The 14,061-nt window shown below is 37.9% G+C and overlaps 1 protein-coding gene across 1 annotated transcript in view; it reads right to left on the reverse strand.

The window, feature by feature from the left end:
• Nucleotides 1-11,130: 11,130 nt before the first annotated feature.
• Nucleotides 11,131-14,061, reverse strand: part of AGMO (alkylglycerol monooxygenase) — a 374,417-nt gene continuing 371,486 nt past the window's right edge. Inside the window, exon 13 of the mRNA XM_074379552.1 lies at nucleotides 11,131-12,940. Coding sequence (XP_074235653.1) covers nucleotides 12,755-12,940 — 186 coding nt within the window. The 3' untranslated portion in view covers nucleotides 11,131-12,754. The remainder of the gene's footprint in view (nucleotides 12,941-14,061) is intronic.

Genomic DNA, 14,061 nt, shown 5'->3' on the forward strand with positions numbered 1-14,061 from the left:
TAGTCTGATAAAAATCTTTAAGCTCTACAGAAGTGGCAAAAGACAGTGCAGAGATTGATTGCTTTGTTTTTAATTCTTCTGCTGAGATCTCAGTTCTGTTTTTTCTCACTGCATGCTCCTAGGGCATGAGTCCAGGACTGGAAAAGAACACAGAGTGACTACTTTCTCCCCAGGCTCTTTCTCAGTTAGAATGTGCATTTACAAAATAATTCTGTCATTGCCTTTCCTAGGGAAAACAGGAATTAAGCAAGAAAGCTTTAAAGGAGTAAGCGTAACATTGAAAATATCTATACCAAGATCAATCTGAGGCATGACACTGTCCCTCTGTCCCAATAAATGGACAGAATACTAACAGGCTGCACATGGGACAGGATAATACTTTCAAAGACATTCCAGTTGCGTCGACTTTGCTAATTTGTAAATTCTCAGAAAAAAATACTCCAAAGCATACTATAAATATGATTTTCCACATCCGATACTCACAATGCATCTGACCCTCATCATTAAGGTGAATGGTATAAATCTATTTGCTTCTAGTGACAAAAGTCCTGCATATTGTGTGGTCTCTTCTTATGATCCCTACATCTATATTATTTCTCCAACATTCTCAGATCCTACGTATTTCTCTGCCAGGACATGCGTAAAGTTGTTTTCTCATTTTTATTTATCCAGCCAACACCCTTGGTGAGTGTTAATCTATCACTTTTGCACCATATTGAATAATGGAGCTGAGCCAAATCCCAAAGTTCTCTTGGAAATATACAGGTAATCTCATGCTAGATGAAGAGGACTTCTCATATATGTTGATACTTTCACAGCATTGTTAAACTTCAAGGGGATTGATCAGGGAGCAGTGAGAAGCAGGAACTTTAACGTTAACACCTGACCTTCTGTCACCAGTATTTCCTTCTTCTTCGTATACCACACAGAGGGCAGAAGGATTTCTCCCTTTCTCATTGCAGGGATTTCATTTATGGCAAATTCTTGTGTTCATCTCACTTTATAGTAATCTTGATAGTAAATTTTGTTAGGCCCGTGTCTGATGCAAAGCAGTATTAAAAATTATAAAATGGAAATCTTTAATGACTTAATATTCCCCAATTCTTATTAACTAGAACTGTATATTTGTATTATCTGGGTCTATCTGTCTGTATACCATTTGTCCATCTGTTTTTTTCTATTCATCTATTTATCTATAAATCTGATCTACCTAAATGTACACATATGAAATGACAAAACTGAAAGGATATAGTTTAACATAACTGAAAATCATATATAACTGAAATTTATATATAACTGAAAATTATAAACTACCATAAATTCCATATGAAGGCCAGGCGCGGTGGCTCAAGCCTGTAATCCCAGTACTTTGGGAGGCCAAGGCGGGTGGATCACGAGGTCAAGAGATCGAGACCATCCTGCTCAACATGGTGAAACCCCGTCTCTACTAAAAATACAAAAAAAATTGCTGGGTATGGTGGTGCGTGCCTGTAATCCCAGCTACTCAGGAGGCTGAGGCAGGAGAATTGCCTGAACCCAGGAGGCGGAGGGTGCGGTGAGCTGAGATGCGCCATTGCACTCCAGCCTGGGTAACAAGAGCAAAACTCCGTCTCAAAAAAAAAAAAAAATTCCATATGAAACTAAACAGTAATACAAATATATTTATCATTATTCAGCACAGTCATTCAAAAATATTTATTAGTCAGCTACTTTGATGGTTCAATTTATGTGACAAATAGGTTAGGCCACGGAACCTACGTATTTGGTCAAATACTGATAGGGCTATTGTGGTGGAAGTATTTTTTTGACGATACTTATCTTAAGGCACTCTGTGCTGCTATAAAAGAATGCATGAGGCTGAGTAATTTACAATGAACAAAAATTTATTTCCTACTGTACTGGAGAAGGGAAGTAGAAGATCAAAAGGAAAGCACCTGACAAAGGGCTTCATGCTACATCAACTTATGGATGAAGGAAGAAACTCAAAAGAGTGAAAGAGATATGAAAATCAGGGCAAAACTCATCCTTTTATAGGGAACCCATTTGCACAATAATGAACCTACTCCTGTCATAATGGCATTAATCCATCAATAAGGGCAGAGCACTCATGGCCTAATCACCTCTCATTTGGCCCCACATACACGTCCCATCACTGCTGCATTGGAGATTAGGTTTCCAACAAATGCTTTTGAGGGGCACATCCAAACCATAGGAGAGTCATATTTAAATCAGTACAATTTGAATGAAGCCAATTACCCTCCCTAATGTGGGTGGGCCACATCTAATCAGTTGAAAGCTTTGGGAGAAAAGAGACAAATGGTCCCCAATAAAGAGAAAATTCTGCCTGCAGATGGCCTTTGGATTCAAGCTGCAATATCAACTCATCCACAGATCGTCATTAAAATGAATCTCTCTCTCTCTCTCTCTCTTTATATATCTATATATATATATAGATATATATATATATATACCGACACGCACACATACACATACAATGTATGTGTATGTATTCATATACATATGTCATATATTAACTCATATAAAATCCATATACATATTAACACATATATTTATATATACATATATTTTGTGTATGTGTAAATATATATGTATCCATAAATAATCCATATATCCCTTTAACCATACGTATATAGAATCCATACATGTATGAATGCCATATATGCATGGGTACCCACACACACACACACACACACACACACACACACATTCTATTGGCTCTGTTTCTCTGGAAGACCCTGTGTAATACATTTACCATGTGTCTGGCACCCTGTTAGGATGCGGGCTGCACAGATGAACAAGACACTGTTCTTGTCTTCATGAAGACAATTGTCTGCCTCAGAAGGTTACCTTTAGATAGGTTTCAATAAACAGCTTTTGGTATGATTTGTCTCAGTGTCCTAACCCAAATCTCATCTCAAATTTTAATCCCCACATGTTGAGAGAAGGACATATGGGAGGTGACTGGATCATGGGGACGGTTCCCCATGCTGTTCTCATATGATAGTGAATGAGTTCTCTTGAGATCTGATGGTTTCGAAACTGCAAGTTTCCCCTGTTCTCGCTCACTCTTTCTCTCTCTCTCTCTCTCTCTCTCTCTCTCTCTCTCTCTCTCTCTCCTGCTGCCATGTAAGATGTGCCTCGCTTCCCCTTCACCTTCTGCCATGACTGTAAGTTTCCTGAGGTCTTACCAGCTATTCAGAATTGTGAGCCAACTAAACCACTTTCCTTTATAAGTTACCCAGTCTCAGGTAGTATATTTATAGCAGTGTGAAAACAAACTAATACACATTTAACAATTTGCAAATAGTTTACAACTCAAGCTAAGTTTCTATACGATCAAATCTTTTCACAGTTTTGTTATGCCATTTTAGGATGGGGTGATCAGAAATAATCAAAGGTGACCAGGTGTGGTACTTCATGCCTGTAATCCCAGCATTTTCAAAGGCTGAGACAGGTGGCTTGCTTGAGCTCAGGAGTCTGAGAACAGACTGGGCAACATTGTGAAAACCCATCTCTAAAACGAAGGTAAATAATTAGCTGGGCATAGTGGCATGCACTTACAGACCCAGCAGCTCAGGAGGCTGAGGTGGGAGTATCACCACAGCCTAGAAGATTGAGGCTACATTGAGCTGTAATAGCACCACTGCTCTCCAGCCTAGACAGACTAAAATGCTGCCTCAAAAAAATAGTAATAATAAAATAAATAAAATAAGAAAAGAATAATAAAAGGTAATCGCTATCTCTTTCTCTGTTACTACAACTGTCAACATAGAAGAGCCTGAAGTCAGAAAAAGTAATGCCTCCAGCTTTGTTCTTTTGCTTAAGATTGCTTTGACTATTTGGGCTCTTGTTGGTCCCAGATAAATTGTAGAAGAATTTTTTAATTTTGTGAAAAATGTCACTGGTAAAATAAGAATGTTACTGAATCTATAGATTACTTTAGGCTCTATTGTCATTTTAACTCTGTTGATTCTTGTAATGCATGACCATGGGATGTTTTCCCATTTACTTGTGTCATCTATGATTTCTTTAATCAGTGATTTATAGTTCTCCTTGAAGAGATCTTTTATCCCCTTGGGTAAATATATTTCTAGGTATTTGATTCTGCAAGGGCTTATTGGAATTGAAACTGAGTTCTTGATTTGGCTCTCAGCTTGAAGATTATTGGTGTACAGAAATGCTAGTGATTTTTGCAGTGATTTTATATCCCAAAACTTTACTGAAGTAATTTATCAAGTCTAAGAGTCTTTTGAAAGAATCTCTAGGGTTTTCTTGGTATAAGATCATGTTCCCAGCAAACAGATAATTTGACTTCCACTTTTCCAATGTGCAGGGTTTTTACTTCTTTCTCTTGCTTTATTGCTCTGGCGAAGAGTTCCAGTACTATGTTCAATAGGAGTGGTGAGAGTGGACAGCCTCGTCTTGTTGCAGTTCTTAAGGGGAATGCTTTCAACTCTTCTCCATCCAATATGATGTTGACCGTTAGATTGTTATATATAGCTTTTATTATTTTGAGGTATGTTCTTCTATATCTAGTTTGTTGAGACTTTTTATCATAAAGGGATATTAGGTTTTATTGAATGCTTTTTCTGCATTTATTGAAATGATCATATGGATTTTGGTTTTTAATTCTGTTTATATGGTGACTCACATTTATTGATTTGTATGTGTTGAACTACCCTTACATCCTTGGAATAAAAATCTCTTGAACATGATATATTATCTTTTTCATGTCTGTTGGATTTAGTTTGTTAGTATTTTGTTAAAAATTTTTGCATCTATGTTCATCTGGAATATTAGCTTATAGGTTTCTTATTTTATTGTTGTGTGCTTCCCTGATTTTGATATCAGGATAATATTGCTTTCATAGAATGAATTAGGGAGGAATCCCTCCTCTTTGATTTTTTGAAAACAGTTTTAGTAATGTTGGTGCCAGTTTTTTTGTGTATGTGGTTAGTAAAATTTGACTAAATCTGTCAGGTCCCAGGCATTTTTGTTACTATTGTTGGCAGATTTTTCATTACTATTTCTAAAAGGCTGTGATAACCAAAACAGCATGCTACCGGTATAAAAACAGACACATATATGAATAAAACAGAATACAGAACCAAGAAATAAAGCCATATACTTACAATCAACTGATCTTCAATGAAGTCAACAAAAATATAGAATGGGGAAAGAACATCCCATTCAATGAGTGGTGCTGGGAAAATGGGATAGTCATATGCAGAATGAAAGTGACCCCTGTCTCTCACTACATACAAAAATTTACTCTGAGTGGAGACTTAAATGTAAGACCTGAAACTGTAAAAGTCCTAGAAGAAACCCTAGGAAAAATTATCTGGACATTGGCCTAGGTAAATAATTCATGACTAAAATCCCCAAAGCAAATGCAACAAAAACAAAAATAACAGGACTTAATTAAACCAAAGAACTTCGACATAGCAAAATAAATAATCAACAGAGTATACAGAAAACCCATGGAATGGGAGAAAATATTTGCAAACTATGCATCCATATTCAGAATATGTAAGTATCTTAAAAGAAGACATACAAGCAGCCAACAAACACATGAAAAAATGCTCATCCTCACTAATCATCAGAGAAATGCAAATTAAAACCACATAGTATCTCACACCAGTCAGAATGGTTATTATTAAAAAGTCAGAAAACAACAAATGTTAGTGAGGATGCAGAGAAAAGGGAATACTTATTCACTGTTGGTGGAAATGTAAAGTTTAACCTCTATGGAAAACACTATGTAAACTTCTTAAAGAAGTAAAAAATGTAACTACCATTCTACTCAGCAATCCCACTACTGGGTATTTATCCATAGAAAACAAATTGTCATATCCAAAATTCACCTGCACTATTATGTGTATCACAGCATTATTTACAATAGCAAAGTCATGGAATCAGCCTAAGAGTTCATCAACAGACTACCGGATAGAGAAAATGTGGTATGCATACCCTAAGGAATACTACACAGTCATAAAAAGAATGAATCATGTCTTTCTCAGCTACTTGGATGGAGTGGGAGGCCATTAGCCCAAGTGAAATAATTCAGAAATAGACAAATATCACATGTTCTCACTTATAGTGGGACCTAAACAATGAGTATACATGGACATACCAAAGGAAATAACAGACACTGGAGATGCCAAAAGTGGGGAGGAAGGGAGGGAATAAGGGTTGAAAAATTACCTATCGGGTACAATGTTCACAATTCAGGTAATGGGTACACTAGAAGCCAAATCTGATCATCATGCAGTATATCCATGCAACGCAGCTGCAAATGTACTCCCTGAATCTAGAAACATTAAGAAATTCTGAAAGCATAGAAACATAAAAGTCTGAAGGGTAACTACAATTCAGAGTTTGAGGGTAATTTAATATGGTAAAACAACATTTACAGAGTGTAGTATTGCACTCTGTAAAGAGCCTTACAGTTCTTAAAATAATCAACCTTATGTTATCATATTTAACCTTATAAACAAATGGCATAGATGATAACTAAAGTGTCTATCATTCTAAAAGCAGAGAAAAACAAGCTCAAGAATTTTAAGTAACTTACCCAGAAGTGGAGAGTAGCCGATCTAGAAAGTTTTACTGTTCATAGTCTAGTACAATGTTTTTCCTTTATGTTACTTAAGTGAATATCACATATACTTTAATTTCTTAAAATGAGATCTAACACATGGTTAATTGGGACAATGTAAAACTACCCGAAGCACTTTTTGTATAAATGGGTAAGTATGAAAATATTTACATACATGCTTGTTCATTAAAGATTAAAATAGTGGGAACTAAAAGCATATTATTGCTCCATAGTAAGGAATTCAAGAATTTATTGTGTACTCATACACAATAATTTTAAGCATATTTAAATAATTTATAGGTATGTGTATAACTATGTAAATATTCACATAAAATCTTACTTATATCATTCATTTGTTCACTAATTGTGTACCTACCATGTGTTGAGCATGATACACTGGAAACAAAACAGACAATGACCCTAGGCCTTGTATATATTCTTATAGGAAGTGGCAGATAGTAAGTAATAAACATAATAAATAAGCCTGTTATATGTATACTAGAGACATCACAGGAAAAAGAGCTGAATTACAGCCAGATAAGGATTGGTGATGCAGAGTAAGAGGAGGACAGCAGGTTGCTCTGTCAAGGGGGATCCTCAGACAGATGCTTGAGCAAAGCTGTGAGATGAATCAAGAGTGAGCCATGTTGACATGTTGGGGGAAGACCACTCAGGTAGAGGGAGCAATGAGTGCAAAGCCCCAGGGCAGCTGAGTGTATGATGTCTTCAAGGGACAGCAAATATGCTGGTATGGGGAGCCCAGAGTAGGGAGGAAGACAGTAGTAAAGAGGAGTCAGAGAGGAAGAAAGCACCCATCACACAGAGCCCTTTGGACGCTGTAAAAACTTGGGCTTTTACTTTCAGTGAAATGCTGGGCTGTTTGTAGGTTTTAAACAGAGTCGGAACAGGATCCATCCTATGCTTTAAGAAAGTTATTATCCTTCCAGGTCCTATTTAAGGGAAAAGGGGAAAGAGGAGAAGCCAGTGAGAAGGCTACTGCAGTAACCCAGGAAGAAGCTGGATGGGAGTAAACGCAGCGAAGGTCATAATAACTAGTCACATTCTTCATATATTTTTGGTGTAACATCAGTCGGACTTCCTAATGAATTCAGTGTGGAGAGTAAGAAGGAGAGGAGTCCAGGATGATCGAAGCTTTTGTCTGAGGAAGGAGAATTTTGGTGTTTCTGACAACTGAGATAGTGAAGTCTTTGGATGGAGCAAGATTAGGGGTGTAAGAAGGAGGTCAGGTGCTCAGTTTGAGAAATGCTGAGTTCAAAAGGGCTCTTATTTATTCAGTAGAATTTCAGTAGATAGTTGGAAAAAAGATAACAGAGAGTGATTGTCTTTTATTTTTTCCCATGTTAGGAAACTTCTAATAATTTAAATTGGCATTCTAAATTTTGTCAATGGATTATAAAAATACATCCTAATTAGATTCTAAACAGCACCATAAAATCATAAAGATTTATAGCAATCAGTGTTTTATAGAAATTAAAACAATGTCCATGAACACTGAAAATCTATTTCACCAAAATACACTAAAATTATTCTGTGGAGAGTCTGAAAAACACTACCTAGAAATAATTGTTGATAAATTTTGGTTATATATGGTGTTGAAGGTAAACAAAAGTATTATTTTAGAATAGTTCATAAAGTATTATTTTAGAATAGTTATTTAATATCTCTAAAATTAAGAAAGTTTCTTTCAGCTATTTTTTATTCAAAAGAATTATGAAGAGATTTATATTCAGTAATAATAAGTAGGCACATCACAAGTAATATTCTGCAAGAGACGCTAAAGAATACACTGCAACAAAAAACTGGGTGACTACATTATACTGCTTTGGCAATTACAACCTCCAAACACTAAATGTAAAGAGAAAAAAAGGGACGGGCGTGGTGGCTCACGCCTGTAATCCCAACACTTTGGGAGGCCGAGGCAGGAGATCATGAGGTCAAGAGATCGAGACCATCCTGGTCAACATGGTGAAACCCCAAAACCCCATCTCTACTAAAAATACAAAAATTAGCTGTGCAGGTGACATGCGCCTGTAGTCCCAGCTACTTGGGAGGCTGAGGCAGAATTGCTTGAACCCATGACGTAGATATTGCAGTGAGCCGAGATTGCACCATTGCACTGTAGCCTGGGCAACAAAAGTGAAACTCTGTCTCAAGAAAAAAAAAAAAAAAAAAAGAAATGGCATGTAACATTTTTTAAAGACAATTTTAACACACTTTAGCCATTCACTGAGGTTCTTATATCAGACTACACTCGAAAAGTACACATCTATCTAAGATTGCAGGACTAACATTACTATTCTGAAAGCTTTCCAACCACTTTAGAAGCCTCTCTAAGGTCGACTCAAGCAAGACATTTACACCTATCAGTGCTTTGGCATCATCAACCTGTCTTTAACTACATGGCAATAAACACTTAAAGTTCCAAATCCTGCACTTTTGGAAGATATTCTGGAAATGAAAGTGTGATTTACTTTAAATGCTGTGTCCTGGAGGAACACTTCTAAACCTTAATAAATATGGGATACAGACATCATCATTCATGGCAGTACACAGTGATCTTATCTGCAGGCAATGGGTTGTCTCTACAGAAATGCTAGACCTCAGTGAACACAGAGGAATCAAAGCTGGTCCCGAGCAATGGTGTAGAGGCTAAATATATCTCAGCAAACATGCAAACTCACAGGCCTTAAATGACCTGTTAGCCACACAGAGGTTTATTGCAGATTCTGATTGCATAGGGTACGGTCAGTTAATGCCAGCTGCACTGGCCTCAGTAAAGGTACAGGTCATTAGCCAGCTGAGGCAGCCTGAGGGCACATATGCTCAGTTTGAATTTAATTTTAAACTATGCCTAGCATACCTACTAAAGGGAGAGGAGATCGCCAGCATATGCTGGTGGCAGGTCTCAGGCCCTAATAAGCTAGTGCAACAGAAGTAAGGAATCAGAAAAAGCAAAGAAAGAAAGAGGGAGAGGCTTTATAGCTCTGTAATACATTAATAGTTAGATTGATGTTTCCTGTTTCAAAAGCATTCACGAGGCCCTAAGCTCAAAAGAGGTAGAGCACCACCTGGTTAGCCAGCATGTGCTGCCCAAAATATTATCATGCATCCAGAGCTAAGAAGGAAATTGTGGAGAGGCTGACCTTGAATTAAAGAGCTTGTCGACGGCTTGTGTATCATCCCTACACATGGTCTTCATTTGGCTCTGTATTGGCTAATTACATATGAGAAAGAAAGAATCTTTCCTTAGGAGGCAGGCTATTTTTAAGCCAAAGCATTTTCCTAAGAGGCAATAGAAATAGCTCCTCAGACTCAAAACTGAAAAAGAAGTAGGCACGCTCTGTCACTAGATGGAGCCCTCACTCAATGCAGTTTCGGGGTGTCAAAACATAGGACTCAAAACACAACAGAATGAAAATGCTTTCAATAATGGTGGATGTGAAACAAAGGTACTTGGAGTAAAGCTGGCAGCTGGGGGGTACCATCACTGCAGAAATTCTGATAGGCTCTATGGAAAAACCTAGTTGGAAGTCATTTAGAAGGAACAATGGAACTTCAGCCTTGAAGTTGGATTAATGTTTTGATCTTGTTCAGAACCTTCTGGGACAATTGTCCTAGGGGCAAATCTCATTTGTCTATTATTGGTCTCAGGTGGATAATTAGATGTGCATTGGTTGATGGGGTGGAGAGACGTGAATAAAGTGACAAGTGAGCAGGAAGTTTGCTGATCTTCTTCACTAAGAAAGGGAGCAAAGTCTGTGATTGACTTAAGGTCAGGGGTTGGCATGCTGTTCCTATAAAGGGCTGACCAGAACATATTTTGGCTTTACAAGCCAGGTGGTCCTTGTCACAACTACTCAGCTCTGCCACTGTGCAATATGAAAGCAGCCACGGACAATATGTAAACAAATGAGTGTGAATCTACCACTGATTTACTAATTGTTGATTATACCATTAGTTCATATTTCCCAATTCAAGGGAGTCTCATTCTGTCACACCCAGACTAGATTGCAGTGGTGTGACCTCAGCTCACGGCAACCTCACCTCCTGGGTTCAAGCGATTGTCCTGCCTCAGCCTCCCATGTAGCTGGGATTACAGGCATTCACCACCAATGCCCGGCTAATTTTTGTATTGCTAGTAGAGACGGGGTTTCAAAGACCTGTGCTGGCCAGGCTGCTGTCGAACTCTTGACCTCAAGTGATACACCCATCTCAGCCTTCCAAAGTGCTGGGATTACAGGCATGAGACACCACGCCGGCCAATCAGTGTCTTCTTTTTTCTTTTTTCTTTTTTTTTTTATTGTACTTTAGGTTCTAGGATACAGGTGCAGATTATGCAGGATTGTTGCATAGGTACACACATGGCAATGTGGTTTGCTGCCTCCATCCCCCGTCACCTACATCTGGCATTTCTTCCCATGTTATCCCTCTCCAACCTCCCCACCCCCAGCTGTCACTCCCGTCACACCCCCCACAACAGACCCCAGTGTGTGATGCTCCCCTCCCTGTATCCCTGTGTTCTCATTGTTCAACACCCGCCTGAGTGAGAACATCCAGTGTTTGATTTTCTGCTCTTGTGTCAGTTTACTGAGACTGATGGTTTCCAGATCCATCCATGTCCCTACAAAGGAGATGAACTCATCATTTAAATGGCTGCATAGTATTCCATGGTGTATATGTGCCACATTTTCTTGGTCCAGTCTATCATCAATGGGTATTTGGATTGGTTCCAGGTCTCTGCTATTGTAAACAGTGCCATGATGAACATGAGTGTGGATATGTCTTTACAACAGAACGATTTATAATCCTTTGGGTATACACCCAGTAAAGGGATTGCTGGGTCAAATGGAATTTCTATTCCTAGGTCCTTGAGGAAGTGCCACACTGTCTTCCACAATGGTTGAACTAGTTTACACTCCCATCAACATTGTAAAAGTGTTCCTATTTCTCCACATCCTCTCCAGCATCTGTTATCTCCAAATTTTTTAACGATCTCCATTCTAACTGGAATGAGGTGGTATCTCAATGTGGTTTTGATTTGCATTGCTCTAATAATCAGTGACCTTCTTCACAGAACTGGAAGAAACCACCATAAACTTCATATGGAACCAAAAGAGAGCCCACATAACCAAGACAATCGTAAGCAAAAAGAACAAAGCTGGAGGCATCACGCTACCTGATTTCAAACTATACTACAAAGCAACAGTAATCAAAACAGCATGGTACTGGTACCAAAACAGAGATATACACCAATGGAACAGAATAGCAGCCTTGGAGGCAATGCCACACATCAAGAACCATCTGATCTTTGACAAGCATGACAAAAACAGACAATGGGGAAAGGACTCCCTGTTTAATAAATGGTGTTGGGAAAACTGGCTAGCCATGTGCAGAAAGCAGAAACTGGACCCCTTCCTGACACCTTACACTGAAATTAACTCCAGATGAATTAAAGACTTAAACATAACACCTAATGCCATAAAAACCCTAGAAGAAAACCTAGGCAAAGCCATTCAGGACATAGGCACAGGCAAGGACTTCATGACTAAAACACAAAAAGCATTGGCAACAAAAGCCAAAATAGACAAATGGGATCTAATTAAACTTCAGAGCTTGTACACAGCAAAAGAAACAATCATTAGCGTGAACTGGCAAGCAACAGATTGGGAAAAAATTTTTGCAATCTACCCATCTGACAAAGAGCTAGTATCCAGAATCTACAAAGAACTACAACAGACTTACAAGAAAAAAACAAACAAACCCATCCAAAGGTGGTTGAAGGATATGGACACTTTTCCAAAGAAGACATATATAAAGCCAATAAACATGTTAAAAAAAGGCTCATTGGTGTCTTTTCTTATACTTTGCTTGGAACAGTTGGAGTCAGTAATATGACCACTCCACGTTCCATCTGCAGACAAATAAGAAGTCTATGAAGGAGTTTGTTTCAGTCTTCTTCAGGCAACCCATGTATCAGGGGAATGTTACTCTATTTCCAGTTCTAGTTGAATTTGATTAGGCCTAACCTGTAATTCCCTACTCCATTAACAGTGACTGGTTCAGAGAATCTGGCTTAAGCCAGTGAACATTTGTAATATGTGATTGCAAATGTGACTAGTTAGGGGTGGGTACAGTTACCTGAGTTGACTGAAATCTTTTAGGCAGCTTGGAGGAGATGTTTTCCCCTCTTCCACGGATATAAACAAGAAAGCATGTTGCCATGTAATTAATGCTGACATCTATCTTCTGACCAGGGATGAGCAAACCTGAGGGCAATGCTTTCATGCTAAAGGCAGGCAGCTGAAAGAGAGAGTGAAACATTCTCAGAGCTCTGACTTTTGCATGGGAGTATTAACCTGACCTCTGGATCTGTTGTGAGAAAATATATTTCTTTATTGTGTGCTATTTCTGTAGCTGGTACTAATAGTTGAAATGAGATGTATAAAAGGAAACAGAAACACTTATTTTTTATTACACAAGCAATAAATAACATAAAAAATACAGATAAACAGAAAGAAAGTATACCTACCATCAAGGAATAACCAAGGTTAGTATATTATAATGTCATTCTAGCTGTCTTGCTATGTATATACATGCATACATCTATACGTACTTTCCACTAACAAAGGCTTATATTTTTAAACATTTAAATTTTTAATTAAATTTACAGAAAATTTGTAGAGATCGTAGAGTATTTCCATAAACCCCATTCCAAGTTAATTACACTACACAGTACTGTGTAGTGTAATTAACTGTGCAGAGCACAGTTGTCATAATTAATGAACCAATATGATACCATTGTTATTAACTAAAGTCCATACCATATTCATATCACCCTAGTTTCTACCCCAGGTCTTTTTTCTCTTCCAGGATCTCATCTTGGACAGATATGTTCTATTTAGCCATCATGTCTCTTTAGGATCCTCTTGGCTGTGATAGTGTCTAAGACTTCCCTTGTTTTGAAGGTTTTGATGGTTTTAAAGAGTACTCGTTAGGCATTCTGTAGAATGTTACTATATTTGAATTTGATTTTTTTTTTCTCATACTTAGACTTGGGTTATGGTTTATGGGAGGAGGATCGCAGAGGTAACATGTCATTTTCAATACCTTCTATCAAGCGCACATACTGTCAACATGACTTATCACTGTTGATTTTGACCTTGATCACCCACCACAGTAGTATTAGTCAGTGTAAAGTGTACACTTTCTTTCCCCTTTTTGAAAGGAATGTTTGGTCTACATTTGGGTTGTGAGGAGTTATGCTTTACCTCCTGGAGGGCAGAATATCAACACAAATTATTTGGAATTATTCTACATGGGAAAATATTCTACTTTCCTCATGTAGTAAAGTGTAATGTATCTAATCAGCACACACTTTCACTAAGCAATTTACTGTGCCTTTCCATGTCATAACATAAGAT

The sequence above is a fragment of the Saimiri boliviensis genome, chromosome 10, assembly GCF_048565385.1.
Source record: "Saimiri boliviensis isolate mSaiBol1 chromosome 10, mSaiBol1.pri, whole genome shotgun sequence".
Taxonomy (NCBI): Eukaryota; Metazoa; Chordata; class Mammalia; order Primates; family Cebidae; genus Saimiri; species Saimiri boliviensis.